Source organism: Lepisma saccharinum, chromosome 1 (assembly GCF_977018435.1).
Source record: "Lepisma saccharinum chromosome 1, izLepSacc3.1, whole genome shotgun sequence".
In the NCBI taxonomy this organism is placed as follows: domain Eukaryota; kingdom Metazoa; phylum Arthropoda; class Insecta; order Zygentoma; family Lepismatidae; genus Lepisma; species Lepisma saccharinum.
The window spans coordinates 186,518,814-186,536,440 of NC_139229.1; the positions used below are offsets into that span (position 1 = coordinate 186,518,814).

At 36.0% G+C, this 17,627-nt stretch overlaps 1 protein-coding gene across 3 annotated transcripts in view; it reads left to right on the plus strand.

Moving 5' to 3' along the window:
• Positions 1-17,627, plus strand: part of Xpc (DNA repair protein complementing XP-C cells homolog) — a 38,582-nt gene that overhangs the window by 8,275 nt on the left and 12,680 nt on the right. For 2 of the 3 annotated variants that reach the window (XM_083144398.1, XM_083144390.1), the window contains exons 2-6: positions 3,606-6,038; positions 9,688-9,929; positions 11,702-11,927; positions 14,899-15,067; positions 17,117-17,271. In XM_083144398.1, coding sequence (XP_083000524.1) covers positions 3,615-6,038; positions 9,688-9,929; positions 11,702-11,927; positions 14,899-15,067; positions 17,117-17,271 — 3,216 coding nt within the window. In that variant the 5' untranslated portion in view covers positions 3,606-3,614. Of the gene's footprint in view, positions 1-3,605; positions 6,039-9,687; positions 9,930-11,701; positions 11,928-14,898; positions 15,068-17,116; positions 17,272-17,627 lie in introns of those variants that run through there. The other variant, XM_083144407.1, reaches the window with a different exon arrangement.

A 17,627-nucleotide genomic window follows, 5' to 3' on the forward strand; every position in this document is an offset into this window, starting at 1 on the left:
GTTTTGGACCAAAAACATGGTTTTGTAAAATTTGAATTATCATTGAAAGGGAAAGGTGCAACCTCAACAGAAGTATTTTTAAAATGAACTTATATATGATCTAACTTACCCAGAAATAAAATTGATGGCTTTTTCAAATTAACTCAAAAATATACACATCTAGCTTCAAAATATCATAGAAGCAAATTTTTAGACCATAAATTTTTAAATTATGTTTTCATGGATGTATGGAAGATGGGGCAAAAGGGGCCATGTTCCCTTCCCTGGAAAATGAATGTCAACCTAAAAGTATGTATTTCACACATATAATTTTATTTCAGTCACAGTTGTTTGTGTTTATTATTAAAAGGATATTGCAGGAACATGATAACTTCATATCGATGGAGTGTTTCTTTCAGGGGAACACTATTATGGGGGGATATGTCTCGTTTAACCCCCTCCCCCACCAAAAAAAATCTGCGGTGTCCATGAATGTTTCGTTCTTAATGATTATTTGAAAGTATGACAACTTACTTCTGAAAGCATATCCTTACAATTTTTATATTTAGTTTATTTACATTTATTAGGAAAAGGTACCTTTTTAATACATGGAATGAAATTAATGAGAAATTTACTTTGAATTGTAGTTGTAGATTTAATTGCTTTGGTGACTTTGATGCCAACAATATTTAGTCCTCTCTTTGCCATACACATTAATTTCTTTGCATATGAATATTCCAAAAATCTATCACCTGACAGTTTGTGAATATTATTGGATACATATTGTTTGCCATCAATTTTATTTCTGGGTAAGTTAAATCTTATATCTGAGTTCATTTTACTACTTGTGTTGGTATTGCACCTTTCCCTTTCAATGATAAATCAAATTTTAGTAAACCATGTTTTTGGTCCCAAAAAATCAAATAATAATACTTTTATTAATTTATTAGTGTACTAAAATAGTATAAATGTAATATGTTGACATATTTTTTTGCTTGAACCCCTATAGTTTGGTTAACATTGTTGTGAAGTTTCAAAAGAATTTAATAATTTATAAGGGAGACATAATTATTTTTCCAAGACATTGCAGCTCACACTTGAAGGCTCTTGGAATCGAAGAACGGATGAATCACTGAAATGAAACCAGACAAGTTAGAGACAAAAAAAAAACCCCTTTTTTATGGTTGAATTGACATGAAATGACCCATTGGCAAGTGAAAAAAAAGAAAGACAATCATGCATCCTTCAGATTCTGACTTCCACTAACACTCACCTACAGTTTCCACTTTATGAGGCAGCATGTACAAATTGTGCATACTACAGTATGTTTCAAAAGTCATGCAATCCAAACTTTGAAACTGTATATCATGAAAATCATGAGATATTTACACCGGCAGGTTTTATGCACTAAACTAATCCTGTAGGCTATCACTGGGTTCATAAATTTATGTTAGCATCTATCTAAATAAGAGCAGTTACATTATTTTCAAATACATTGTTCATTTGCTGAAAACATCTGAGAACTGATTTTCAACAATAAATACAAAGTCTTAAACAATTTGTGGGATCATTTGTTTGTGTTTGACTGGTTGTAAAACCGTTGCTTTGTGAGGTACAGCAGAAGCAGGGCATTTTTATTGGAAAACCTCTTGCACATGAGTGTAAGAATGAGTGGTAAAATACTCTTCAGCAATGACACGCACTGCTCCAATGAATACGCCATGCTGAATGAATTAAAAAAAAAAACAGGTACAGTAGCGGCGAAAGTGAGAGAAGAGAACAATGTAACCAGGGGCAGCCTAGGATTATCTCAAGAGTCCAATTTCTGCACAAAAAATTGATTTTTCACGTAAATGTATAGCCAATACTTAGACACATGTTGCATGCGACTGTTGGCAATATTTCTTCCTGCTAGTGTTGCCACATACGGAGATATGTCCCAAAAATGGCACTTTTCACTCAACCCATAAAATCGCCAGTCAAAAATTCATCAAATGTTTGCAAATGACCAATATTTGTCGCAAATGATAGACTGACATGGCATCAGTCATCAAATGTCTAATTATGACCCTTCGATAATTTCTTACATATTTTTCTCACTTAGAAGTTCATTTCTGGAAAAGATTGAATGCTACTTTCCATCAGTTATTAATTTATATAATTTTCTGTACGGAGTGAACTGATAATTTTAAGCATTGAAAAATATCGCAATGAATGAGGCTTTATAATGCAGAAACCTGGTGTAAATATATCTTACAGTTTTCATGATATACATTTCCAAAGTTTGGGTTGTGCGATGTTTGTAACACTGTATAAGATGTTGAGCATCACGGTATTCAAAACATCGCAAAATTATTTGAGAAAGCAGGAAATGGGGTGTTGGGGGACAAAGGGTAAGAAATTGTTACTAACTCAATGGAATGTTCACAATGTTGATAAAAAAATATTTAAAAAATTGCTAACTTACGCTGTACTGCAATTTGAACTTATAATCATCAACATTTCGTACATATTACAGCAAAAGATCACAGTCGCCAGGCTAAAATTTTGGATTTTTCGAGCCCTTGACAAGGCATTATATAACTCTCAAAGAATTCTAAGTGGAAATGACATGTGTAGTGTGCATATGATTTGCTCTTAAAATTTTTAATATTTGAATTTTCACTTGCAATGTCATCATGAACTGATCATTTACTGTCGGCATATATAGTACATCTCTGATTAGCGGGTCCAGTATGTTTGCCTGATAGGTATGTCTGCCCAACAACAACAATAAAACAAATCACCTCTGTTTTTATCTTTGGTCATCAAATAGCCATCTACAATTAACTTAGTGTGACCCCCTTTGGAAGTTACGAGCTTGCACACTTGAGCCATTTTACACTCACCTTTCTCCACCTGACTCATCCACCTAACACAACTATGTGGAATACAAAGAATGGGTGAAAAGAACAGCAGGTACTGCCATCTAGTGGTGAATAAAAAGAACTACATGTCGGGAAACTGCGTGGGTGTACTGAATGATCGGCTAACTGAGTTGTCGGGCAAACGACCTGATACGCTGATTAGCATGCTTTGATCCTCAGAGGACTCTTCCACTTGAGTATATTTTCAACCTAGTACACTGGTTTGTGGGAATGGGGGATACATCATTTTTCTTTTTTGTGGGACATGTACTACATTTTGAGCATTAGTTAATTTGCATGAAGAGAATGTGTCTTCAGTTGTAGAAATAGAAAATCACAGGAAATATTGGTACTTTGGAGAATTAGGCTTGAAAACAGATGTATTGTTATTGAATATGCCTGAATTGTTTGCACTGCAAATGTGCCAGTTTCACATCATTTCCTAGTATTTTATATTATTTACTGTGAATGATTGTATTCTACATTTTGGGACAGTGTGTCCTACTTTTTGTTTTTAAGGATCTGATAAGAGTAATTCTATGGCTTCTCCATACAATGCTACATGGTCCTGTAATCCCTCCTCAATCACTCACAACTTTTCCTATGTGAATATGAAAAGAAGAGTACATTTTAAAAGCTTTTACCAGACTAAATTCTCATCCTTGCAACTGTGGAGACTGTTTTTATTTTGAAACTTACATACATATACTTTTTTTCCAGGTAGAAATTATGAAGATAAAAAGAAGAGGAAAGCAAACTAATAAAGAAGAGAGCAGCATCCAAACTGAAAGTGCAAGTGAGGCAAAGAAACGTCGAGTAGAAGACACCGATGAAAAATCTGGAGATGCAAATGTATCTAAGATTAAGGAAGAACTTGAATCCAGTGACTTAGTTGAATCATTACCGAAGGTGGATTTGTCTGATGAAAGTTCAGATGAAGAAGGGGTGAAACGTGAAACTTCATTGAAGTCTGTGAAAAGTGAAAATTCTGTCATTTTTTCTGAAGGTGCATCATCATCTGATGAGGATGAGTCAGATTTTGAATTACCCAAAAAGTGTAGAAAATCAAGTAATGCTGTGAAGAAGCTTGGTGAGGGTTCCAGCACAGCTTTTGAGTTTTCTAAGATCGAAAGCAGTATATTTGCTGGTGTGACACGATTAAGTGATTCAGATGATACCGATGATGAAGAGGTGGATTCCAAGTCCAACATTGGCACAAATTCAAAGGAAGACATTACATTACCAGTGCAGCAAGATATTCATGATGTTAATAGTGTCAGTGAAAATGGGTTAGTGAAAGATGACCATGAAGTTAAGCATGAAGACACATGTGGGACACAAGGAAAACAAAAGAAGACCCCTGCCACGAAAAGAAAACATCCTGCAAGAGGAAGAAAACCCACCAAATCTGCCAGTTTGCCAAGTGGGAAAAGTAGTGGCAAACGTAAAAAACAACAAGCCAATACGAAGCAGGAAAGTTTCGATGATACTAGCCAGATGAATATTTCACAGCTGTTAGCTTTGGGAGAGAGTGTAGATGAAGAAGATGGAGGTTTGGGTGTGAGCAGGTTCAAATTATCATCTGCATCAGATGAAGAGACAGATTGGGAAGAAGTGGAAAGTTCAGAAGTGAAGGGAAAAGTTGCCAGTCTTCCAAAAGAAGGGATTCAGATAACTGTAGATATGCCAGACATTTTCAGGAAAAGGAAGAAAAAGGGTTTCGACTGGGAGGCTCATTTGAAACGAAGATTAAATAGAGTCAAGCGTGAAATTCAGATCTTGATGCACAAAGTCCATTTGCTATGTTGGATCGCTTATGGAAGATATGTTAATACAATTCTAAACTCTCAGGCTTTAATGGGGATGGCTTTGTCACTGATACCTTCACAGCATTGTTACCCGCCAACAGTCTTGGACTCCCATTATTTAGAACAGTTAGTTAAGTGGTTCCAGAAAACCATTCCTGTAAACGAGCAAAGTGTAAATGATAAATCTGTACCTTTACTTCCATTGTGTGACATTTTGGAAAAAGATTTTGGTGTGAAGAAAGCAACGTCAAGTGATAATTTGGTTTTTATGTTTGTAATACTCTTAAGGTCATTAGGTGTAAAGTCAAGATTGGTTATTTCTTTCCAACCCATTCCACTAAAACCTTCCAGTAGTGAAATTTGTTCGCTAAAGCCAACTACTAGTGCTTCCACTGCCCCAAATAAAGATGGGAAAGGTAGAAGTAAAGTTAAGAAAGCAGATGAACAGGAAGTAAATTCTCAAATATCCAGTGTTAAAGTACCTGCTACCTCAGGATCAAGTAGTACCAATTCAAAATCCTCAACGGAAAAGGCTATAAAAACTGAAGCCAGCCCATCAAAATTGCCCAAAACCAAGGATTGTAAACAGGTCAGGAAAAGTGAGAGTAAAAGTGTTGCTACTAAAACAGCGAAGACGAAAGTTACTGAAAAGAAAGATCAAATTAAGAACTCAATATCACCAGAAAAGAGACTGAAGGAAAAAGAGATGAATGCTAATAAAAGGTTAAGCAAAAATAGTGTAAAAGACAGGTTGGCTTCTGAAATTAGTAAAGACAAGACCAACACAGGACAGAAGAAAAATGCAACAGATGAATTACGAAGTAAGCAGGCAGTGTGTAAAAGTCGAGGAGAGAAAAAGTCTGAACAGGAGCAACAGAGAAAGTCTTCCCGGAATGTTAAGAAACTAAGCGCAAACTACAAGGACCATAGTGATTCTTCTGATGTGGATGAAAAGTTGTTGACAGGAAAGAAGTTTCAAGAGAAAACAAAAACTAAGGGTGCAATTTGTGTTGAAGACAATGATTTTGAACCTGAACGATTGCCTAAGCGGAGAAACAATAGCACCGGACCCATTCCTAAATCTAAAATGAAGAGTACATCGAAACATGGTAGCGATAGTGATTTTGAACCTGAGGTTTTGTCAATAAGAAAGAGCAAAAGTACTGTGTCTCCTTCTGACAGAAAAGTGCTGTCATCATCATCAGATGAAAGTGCAAAAGGGACTCAAAATAAAAAATCAAGATCAATTCAGGATACATGGGTTGAAGTCTTTTTGGAGAAAGGAGAGAAGTGGATGTGCGTTGATGTCGCTCAAGGAAAAGTAAACTGTGCAGGAGAGCTGTATGTAAGTAATATTATGCATTCATTGTTACCACTCAATCAGTTGTAAAATTTTCTGACTTTTTTTTTAATGATATGAGACATTTTAAAGGCCTAGGTATACTATAACATTAACTTAGGCCCAAGTTCAGATTTTTTAATTTTGAATTTATCATGGAGCACAGGCATTTCTTACGTTCTTAACACATACTTCAATGTCTTAATGATTATAAAATGCATGTTTTCTGGAGAATGATTTTCCCCTTCCACAAGCTCCTATATGATTTTTTGTTGTCATCATCCAATCTTGGATACAGATTGCTGCTGCCATTTACTTAACGTGTGTGGTGTGTGAAGCATTTTGTTGCTAAATACCTTCATTGTTAGGTCAGGTGGGTTTAGGGCTCGTGCCATTAATAAAATATATCTAAATCCTTTCATTGTTAAGTTAGATGGGTCAGTTTTTGGGCTCTTATCATTAAGAAACATCCCTAAATTCTTTAAATACCTGATCACGTAAAATGTGGTAACCCACTTTGTGCCTCGAAAGATTTCATGTCTTTCCAGGAACTTATATTTTACCTTTGTTATTGTTGCTATTGGTATATAAAGCATAAAATTGAAATTGAATTGAAAATACTTTGGCGTTGGTGTTAAGTTCAACCTTGAGCCACCTGTTTAAATAGAAACTGGATTCGCCTCATATCCTTTCCATAGACATCTAACTTTTTGTTGATGAACAATTTTCTGTCTTTTTGTACTTTTTCACCTTGCACAGATATTAGAGACCACTGTTGAGTGTTCAATTTGTGTGTGTTGGGTAAAAGAAAATTGCTATGCAATCTGAAGTTCTACTTACTATTTGCAAATAAAATAAAACAACTATGAAATCATGTAGTCAGTTCCATGTAATTATCAGATTCCATCCCTAACACAGAAGTGTGCATAAACAACAACAACAACAACAATGCTAAAAAAAATATAAAAATCATGAAACAACTCACACTTAGCTGCAGGCAATTATCAAAAACCACGAATAGGCCACCGAAATAAACAAAAGTAGAAACAATTCTTAACAACAATGGTGACGAAAGAAAGACAACAACTGATCGCCACCACTACAGGAAAGTAAATGCGGTTCTCTTTCAGGTCCAATGGATTGCCTGTTGAATACAAGAATAGCGATTTCACTTCAATACCAAACATTCCCAAAGTGACAACATTGTTTTAATAACATAATGTAATATAACATTTCATTATGTTGAAAATCAGTTTTGAAACACCCCTTCATGCCCTCCTGGTGCCGCCCCTAACTATAGGATACTTCCCTAAGAACAACAATTACAGACGCCAAGTCAGAACACGAAATTAATGCTTTGCTTTGTTTCTAATTCCTCCACACCAACAAGGCACATCAATAACCACTGTTACGAACACCTTAAATATGATTAACGCTAAAACTAGAGTAGTGTCTGCTAAATCAAATGTGGATCTAAAAATTGCAAAATGTAATGCAACAAATTGAGTTCTATCTCCAAGTAAAATTCATAACATGTATAATTATAGATTTTCTGCCATATTTTTTAAAAAAAATATGAAAGTCAAAAATCCTATGGCGATGTGAGTTTTCTTTGACATTTCGACAATTTATTTTACAAAATAAATGTCTAGGATATTTTCGACATCCAGTTGGAATAGGTGTGCATGGGGGAGGAAAAGGTGATAGGAAGGGATATATCATTTCTTAAGGAACAAATCGATAACAAAAAGTCTTGGCCCTTGAGGTGCATCTATCTTATATCTAAATATTCACTTAACTTTGGAAAGATTGTACGTTTGTTTTTCCAAAAGTAGGCAGAAAAGTAGATAGTACCTTTCTCACAAATTACTTCCCATTCCCCAACAGTTCTTACAAATCAGTCATATTTAGCAACTTATCTCTAAAGGTAGCAACTATGTCACTCGTCCTGCCAAACGAAAATGGGCTCAGCTGGTGTCTTATGAACAACATGACTATCCCCCCCACCACCTTGTTCGCTGCTGAGACTTCTTCAACCCTGTGCACATGTGTTAACTTGGTTAGGCCAGCTGTTGGACGGCTCGGACCGTTGCCTCACAAGGGTACGAATCAGGTGGTGATGCTGCGAGGAGGTTGGGGCAGTTTTCATCTTGACAGATTGTGAGGTTTAAATCTCATTGTCTGTAAACTATAAATGTATTAATTTAACAATACTTTGGTGAGGTATATGTTCTTCTGAAGGTAGTGACATGGCACGGTGGCTCTCCCCTTTGAGCCGCCTCTGATTTCCAGTATTCTAAAGCACTTCGTAGTACTCCCATAAAACTTGCAAAAATCATTAAACATTTGGCACCCTTATTTTAACTTGTACTGCATATGTTTTGTAGAATTATTGAGATGTAATGAAAAAACTACATTGGACTGGAGTTGTTGAAGATATTGCTGATAAATGTCAACTGTAACTGAATATTTATGTAGTTTCATAAAAAAGTATCAAAATTGTTTTTTTACATTTCATGTTCTTTGAAGAAATTTGCTGTGATAATAAAAACTTGTGGAACAAGTCAACATCAATCTGTGCCGAAATTCAATGATATTACAGATATAATATTCTTCATGCGAAAAGTTCATTTTTTCATTGATTGTTCTCTGCAATCTCCAGGCTTTCCATTCTTGCACTTTACACTTCATGTCAGTGTGACACACTTAATTTAATATCTATTAGTTGATATTTTCTTCTTTCCTGTACCCTTTCGCCATTGCATCTTTTAGCAGGCAGTTCATCCTAACCAGCCATTTTTTTTTCTCCTTTGCTTGTTTACTTCCAGCTTTTCTCCTGTTTTCACCAATTCTTTCCAACACAGTTTTGTTTCTTACTATGTCTGGCCATTTGACATACTCCATTCTTCACCATAGCTACATGTCTAAAGCTTCTAGCTGTTTCTCCACACTTGTTTGTAGCTTCCAGATTTCTGCACCAAAGAATGCAGCAATACACACAAAACACTTTATTTCCAGAGAATGAGCAAGAAGTAGACTTGAACAGTGATAATTTGAAAGGGTGGGGAGAGGAGAACCTGGGAGATCTAACTAATTGAATGGTAGCTTGCCTCTGTATTATGATTGTTTGTGGAGCTATTGTACTCAATACTTTTGGACTCAATTTACAGAAAGTAGTGAGTAACAGGTCAGAGATTAACCTCAAAGTGTTTGAATTTCAGTTCCCCACTCTCCCCTTTTTGTATATATATATAATTTATAAAATCTAAAGCAAATTGATATCCAAACAATCATGTATACTCTTTAATTTCAGCTAACTATCGAGTGGGGAAAAAGCTGTATTGCCATGACTCAAAAGAAGTTTTATTGCATATCAAGATGTTTGTAATCTTGTAGTTATAATCAGTTTTACATCTTGAAAACAGTTCCAAATAATTCGCTGCACCAACTTTAAAATTAGGATAAACTATTGCTTATTTTTGACAATAGATTTGGAAGATTTTGTTTTAAATTACGTGCATGGTCAAATTTATTTTCCAGTGATTTTTTAAAACAAATAATACAGTATCCATACCATTTTAAACAATAAATATATATATATATCCGTGAGAAAAGTGTAATTAACCCTAATCTGAACTTTATTGTTACATTACAGTCGAGATCAACTCATCCAGTAACGTACATAGTAGCTTTCAATCAAGACCTGACTCTTAAGGATGTAACTCGACGCTATGCTCCTCAGTGGCTCACGGTGACCAGGAAGCTGCGTGTTGATGCACAATGGTGGCTTCAAGCAATAGAACCATTCCGCAGTCCTCGAACAGTACAGGATCGGAAGGAGGAAGATGAATTGAATGATCAGCTACTGGCGAGACCCATGCCTACTTCAATATCCGAGTGAGTAGATTTCCTGCCAGAACATAGCCATTCCTTTGCACTTGATCTCGTAAAATTGTTTTAGTCATTCTTTAATATCCGAGTGAGTAGATTTCCTGCCAGATCATAGCCATTCCTTTGTGCTTGATCTCATAAAATTGTTTTAGTCATTCTTCAATATCCGAGTGAGTAGATTTCCTGCCAGAACATAGCCATTCCTTTGCACTTGATCTCGTAAAATTGTTTTAGTCATTCTTTAATATCCGAGTGAGTAGATTTCCTGCCAGAACATAGCCATTCCTTTGTGCTTGATCTCATAAAATTGTTTTAGTCATTCTTCAATATCCGAGTGAGTAGATTTCCTGCCAGAACATAGCCATTCCTTTGCACTTGATCTCGTAAAATTGTTTTAGTCATTCTTTAATATCCGAGTGAGTAGATTTCCTGCCAGATCATAGCCATTCCTTTGCACTTGATCTCGTAAAATTGTTTTAGTCATTCTTTAATATCCGAGTGAGTAGATTTCCTGCCAGAACATAGCCATTCCTTTGTGCTTGATCTCATAAAATTGTTTTAGTCATTCTTCAATATCCAAGTGAGTAAGTACATTTCCTGCCAGAACATAGCCATTCCTTTGTGCTTGATCTCATAAAATTAAAAACTTGAAATTATTTTCATTTGGGCATATTTACACATGTAATACCCAAATAAACAAAAATAGAAGTGTAGTTTTAACTTTTTGTGAAATTTACATGTTTGAATTTATCAGGTACCTATTTATTACTTGTCCTTGTTACAGAATAAGATCAAGTGCAATCTGTTTTTCCTTCAAAATTTTCTTTCGGTGTTCAGATTTGTTATTCTTTCAGTGTATACAGTGTGGAAGCCTGATTTTACATTCCCCAGTTTTACATTTTTTCCCACATTATACATTGAATCTTGTTAGCAAAATGTTATGAAATTTTCCTCGATTTTACATTTTCCCTCATTTTAAGTTGTTTAACCTTAGTCCCCTGAAAATCGTAAAATCGAGGTTCCACTGTATTGAAATATATTCACATTTCAGTATGTGATATGAAAAGGGAACAATGTTCGTAACCCAAGTTCGATACCCAGTGGAGACACATTGCACAGTGGTTCGGATCCTAGTTTAAACTGTAGGTCTAGTTCCAATTAGCCTATCTGTGCATAAAATGGAAGTTAAAACAACAATTTAAAAAACAAACATCTTTTGTAAGCTTTTATGCCAGAATTCATGGGGAAAATTAGTTGCATAATAAATACTGCTGAGCTAATACCACTTTGAATTAATTCTGATATTCGTATTGTGTCCTAACAATCCAATACTTGAATATTATAACAATTTGAAGTTGTACAGAAGTTTATCCATTGCAACTATATCACATCAATCCATAAGGGTTTGCTGAAAAAATATCCATATGTTTATGATGAGACAATCAGAATATTAAATAACTGTCAGTGTAATCACTAAATGTAATTTTGCCACACAATATTGACACTGAATAAAAATAGCACATTTTGATTAATTTACAGTGTATTTGAATTCAGCAAGTGTCGAACGTAATTTCTCAAACCCCTCAGAAGTATAGAGCATATTGGTATTGTATCAATAAATTTGTGTGTTTGCATTCGAGAATCATTTACCACTGAAACAAGATTTCTACTGTATGAAAATTCACAGAAAGTCTACATGCAAGTTCTATGACTGCTTTACTTGTTTTTATGATCCATAGATTGCATTGGAAAGTACGCAATGAAATTGTGTATTTCAGGTATAAAAATCATCCATTGTATGCTCTGAAGAGGCATCTTCTGAAGTTCGAAGCTATTTATCCACCAGATGCAGTGCCAATAGAATATGTAAGGAAAGAACCAGTGTATGCCCGTGCATGTGTGCAAAATTTGCATTCAAGAGAGACCTGGCTGAAAGAGGCCAAAGTGGTTAGGCTAGGAGAGAAGCCGTACAAAATTGTAAAAGCTCGACCGAAATATGACAGGGTAAGTGCTTTCAAGTTACAGTCTTTAACCAGACCTGAAAAATCTTAATTAGTTCGAAGAAATAATGTGTTAAATAGTGTCCCAGTAACACGTGACACCATTTAACTCATTTTATCATGGAAACTAAAGAAGATTTTACAGTTATGTTTCTTTTTTTTAATATTATTTAATATACATATGAAGGTATGACGTCTTTAAATATCAAAACAATTCACTTGGTGCTTTTCAGAACAAGAACATTTACTTTTTCTAGTTACCAAATAATATATATATTTTTTTAGTACCACCACCTTATAATGTGGTACTATGAGAACCAACTTTCCACGTGTGTCTGATGGGATAGGTCTGAATTTCAAAATTTCATGAAAATTATTAGTTTTTCAAATAAATTGATTTTTTCAGCCTTTTTGTTTCCAAAATATTGGGACAGGGGCCACATGACATCAATGGCGAATCTTTCATGCTGATTGCCTGCATATTTCAACTGATTAACATCCATAGAGCCAATGCAAGAACAAATTTCCCCAGAAAATTAATACAATGCTTTCTTTGTAGGAGCATAATTAATATTTCTCACCAAGAAGTATTGAACTAATTTTTCAGTGCTACCCACATGAGATTTTTCATTCACTTTGGTTTATTGTGGTGACAATATCAACCTATGAATAAGATATTTTGTGTGTAAAATATAAAACTACTGCTTCTTCTTCTTCTTCTTCTTCTTTTGTTAACTTTCATTATTTGGAGATAAAATGTTTAAATTTCACTACCACAGAGAGTTCTGTTATTCTACGACAATCAGTTAGTTCTCCTCGTACTTTTTTCCCCCCAGCAGTGCAAATGTGAAAATTGTCTGCTTGAAAACCTCCCCACCTGAGAGTCTAACCAGCATCAGAAGCAGCCCTCTCATAAAAGTTAAAGAACATTTTAGTTATGGAACTCTGTTCCTTTCAAATACTGTGTACGTAGGGGGACCCAGAAGAGACCGGAATTTTGTATAAAAAATTGTGTATTTATTTTTAGGTGTTACAAATTTAATCTTCTTCAAAGTACTGTTCATTTAATGCAAGCACCAATCTAATCATGTTTTCCATTCTTCAAAGCAGTCCTGAAACTCTTGCAAAGTGATGCCTTTTAATGCCTCCGTCATTTTTTCTTCCTCTTCTACACCCGCAAAACTTTTTCCTTTGAGGACTTTTTTATTCAAGGGAATAAAAAGAAGTCACATGGCTTGAGATCGGGTGGATAAGCTGGGTCATGCTGTTTTTGGTTAAAAATTGTCACACTCGAGGCTTTTTATGCTGGCACTCCCCACTTTGCCACAACTCGGGGCATTTTCATCTCGTTGTGTCAATCAAACATTGCAGAATTTCTAGGTAAAACGCCTGGTTAACAGTTTGACCATTATGAGCAAATTCTGGTTAAACAATACAGTTTACGTCAGCATCATATTGGCATGTCGCTCTAAGCATAGTTGGTCTGCAAGTGACAATTCACCATTCCTGAAGCGGGAAAACCACTCTTAAACTTGTATCTTCCCCAGAGCATCTTCCTTGTAAGCTGTTTCATGCATTACAATTGTTTCCCCAACAGAAAACAGAATTTCACAGCCATCCATTATTCAAACTTTTCATCCATCACAAAAATCGACAAGCAAGTGAGAGGCACTTCACAAAAAAAGTTTACCATGTGGCACCATGACTTCACCAGTCGGCAGACTGATGCAGAAGGGTCCATGCAAAATTGTCTGGCATCTAGCAGCGGAGACATGTACTACAACAGGCCTGTCTACCAGAAAATGATTCCGGTTTCTTTTGGGTCCGTTGATTAGTTTTGGGATGTCACAGTGTGTAAAATTGGGGTTCTACTGTAAATGCTGGTTGGAGAAAGAAAGAAAGGCTTTTTGTAAATAGATATGTAAGTTTAATAAAGAGTTCATGACTGGGGAGAACCGACCATATGTATTGATAGGTGACCGACCAGCTAGGAAATTGTAGCCAACTGAGCTTCATCAGGGTTTGTTTAAGAAGCAAGAAGTGAAACTAGGTAATTCTGGCTTTTTAAATATGTTGTTATTATTATTATTACTACATCATCATCAGTTACCTTCCGTAGATCTATAGTGGATATGGTGAAGGGGGTTCTTTCTGGCCAATCCATGAGAGTTAATGTAGAGAAAAATGCTCCTTTGCATGGAATGTGTAATAAGAAATTGTAAATCAGAGTGGACATCCATCCCATATCCAGTTGTTTTAAATTATACTTACAGGTAAGAAGGGTAGTTTAATAATCTTGTACCGTAGCCCAATTACCCGTAGACAGATGAGATAAGAATGGTAGAAATAACACCATCACATATGATGCAGTAAAAGTCTGTAAGGACTAAAATCTCCATGCAAATAATTTTAAAAAATCTGTAAAGTAGACACTTGAAGCACATAAGAACAACAGAGCCGTACAAATGATTATCCTTAGTTTCCAGGGTGTATCATGGAAGAAGGAGATTGACATTTGAGCTTCTTGTGAAAAGGTCACTGCTTAGAGACTATTAGATATTATTAGGAAGCTATCATAAACTTGCCGAAGACCATATTACTTTTGCTTTTTTCCTCAAAACTAGTAAACAATTTTCTACCATTAGAAGAACAAAAATGAAGCACAGTAAATTTGGAAAGTGAGAAAGTGCAGAAGGCATGTGTTTGTGCATTTAGTATTTAAATAGGCATTATTACAGATACTAATAAAGAAAACTAGATCAAATTTAAAACTTTCATGAATCATCATTTACGGTGAAGTGGAGGAAGTGGTTAATATCTGGCCTTTGAAAGTTGTGCTTGAATGTTTTCCAATATGTATTCATCAAACCATTTCAGACAAATGGAGTAATTGGAAAAAATGGAGAATATATTGTTCAGCAGTATATATCATTGTCAGGTGCTTGTCATTCTCTGAATTGATTTTAATTTCCCAGTCAACAGGAAAGGTGGTAACAGACCTACCATTGGAATTGTTTGGTTCATGGCAAATAGAAGATTATATTCCACCTCCTGCTGTTGACGGAAAGGTTCCACGGAATGAGTATGGCAATGTAGAGTTGTTTAAACCTTGTATGCTTCCTAAAGGAACTGTACATTTGCAGCGTAAGTATCACATCTACTTGTAAAAAACCAAGGACTTAGCTAATGATTATGAGATTTGGTGCAGCATTGTTACTTCAAGTAAAACATATTTTTTTGCTAATCCAGAATCATCAAAACCCCATGTTTTATATAGTGTGACAGTGTGAATGAATTAAGATGTTAACAGTACTTCCAATGTAGGAAGAACAAAACTAAGAAAACACTGCAATATTTATGTTTAAAATTTTTATTTTGGATTTTTAATAGTTTTCTTTCCATATTTAAGATGCCATTCAGAAGGTTGTTTCATTCGTATGGTAGTGGTAGTGAAATATGTCCCCATTTTAGTAGGCTGTAAAACCCCATTTTCACCAGTGAGCATGTTCTATGTGAGAGCCCTGTTCATGAACAATAGCACAACAAGGGAGCGTCCATTGTAGGAGACATCTATTGAGCACAGCCTGAGCAAGTTTTGCCCACTCGTCCTTGCACACTTTGCAGAGATCACCAAGCATAGTTGCGTGACGTTTTTTGATGTTCCGTTTCAGGAAGCCAAACACACAGAAGTCCATGGGTGCTTGACAGGTATGTCCTAAATGGGATAGCCTTCACACCTGTCTCCTGTTCCATACGGGACATGTAGACCACTGTTCTTTTCACAGTATGGCTGCTGGCTTTGTGGTGGTGGATGTGCATTTTGTCGATGTCATTGCCATACAAAGCAGGGGCATATTGGCAGTAGATGGGGTCTTAATACGTGCTCGATGTAGTAGGCTGCATTCACCTTCACATTCGATGACACACGGTGTTTAGGAAGTTTCCCATTTGCACAGAAACCTGCCGCTACCATAAACCCTTTCGGGGAAACTTTCTTTGCAGGAGGGGAGCCACTTTGCATGATCCTTCTCATTGATAGAGCGGTAGTAAATCGCACGTATCTGCTTGGATCCCATCAAATACACCCATGCTTATCTAAGCTGATAACATAATGCCATTTGTTGCCGGCCAGGTGGCCTTCATACAGCCATTTGCATGCCACCCACTTGTGTGCATTTCTGAGCCCCAAATCTGGCATATGATTCTGTTTACCGTTGACTGTTTTACATGTCTGGCTATGTCCCGTTGTGTGGGTGGATTCTCCTTGGTGACACACTGGCGTACTTTAGCAACGACATCCTGACTGCATTGTGGAGCCGGTCGTCTCTTTTGCCGCTTTTCGCCTGGCAATGCATGGGTTGAAGGTGGGTTTGCATTGCGATGGATTGCTGCATGGATTCCCTTATCAGACACTGCAAAACCTTTCATCTGGCACTACTTTTTAATTCGGTTATAGCTGTAGCCTATGTTAGAAAGGGGTACGACGTAGCCCTCCCAAAAGGGGTGGAGTTTCGGAGGCATGTTGATCACACATGACTCACTTTCCCTCGTTTGTTCGATTAACTGTCTGGCCTTTGGATGCTATGTGGATCACGACGCTGCCGCAAATACAGCACCTCTGGTGGCAATTCGACAATGTTACCATAAGGATGAAACAACCTTCTGTATACATAAAATCTACACTTTGAAAATTTGTTATTTTTGTACATTTTCAGCAGTGAAAGTTGTACATAAATCAAAGTTCTCTTGTACTATTATGCCATACTGTGAGACTAATAATCCCAACTGAAATTTTGAAGGTTCTAGTTTGATTATTTTGGTTTGATTTGATTGATTGATTTGGTGTTTTAAGTCCACTTTATGCACAGTAAGGCTAATCGGGACTGGACCTACAGTTTAAAGTGGGATCCGAACCACTATGTGCCTCCACCGGGTATTGAACCCGGTTGATTATTTTGGAAATGTTAGTGCTTGTCAAGAATGATCTGAAATTTAGGTTTGATGTTTTCCTTATATTCAGTTATTCTTATGAAATGTTTGCAGATTCTTTTGGTGTTTTTAATGTAAGCATGTTCTGTTTAATTATCAGGGCAAGGCCCATCTTACAATTTTATCATGGGCCTTAGATTTCTTACATAATCACTCAGCACAGTATATACATATGAATGAAAAATTACAAGATTGTTTAATCAGTTCCAGGGCTAAATAGGGTAGCCAGAAAATTGGGAATTGACTGTGCCTCAGCCATGGTTGGCTTTGATTATCACAGTGGAGGGTGCCATGCTGTGTTTGATGGATACATCGTTTGTGAAGAGTTCCAGGATGCATTAATGGATGCTTGGAATCAGGTATGTTCAGAGATTGTGAATGGCAGTGTGCTCAGTCTCCATTTACTTTGATAGATGAATAAGTCTTTTTGTCTTTCATTTGAAATTTATGGCAATCATTGTGGCAATTCTAAAGGAGTTTCAGATGTCCTTTTATTAAGGTGATATGCAGAAATGAAAGGTACCTGTTAGTTGCATAGGAGCACTTTCCTTTTTTTGCAAAACAGTCAGTGTTCAGAGTGAAAAATTGAGAGGCAAGGTATGTGTGTAAAATCAGTCTTGACAAATAAAAGCAAGCATAAGAGTATTTTCAGCTTATACATTGGTTTCATTCAATGTTTGGATAACACATGCTATCTAGAGCTTGAAAGTCTTCA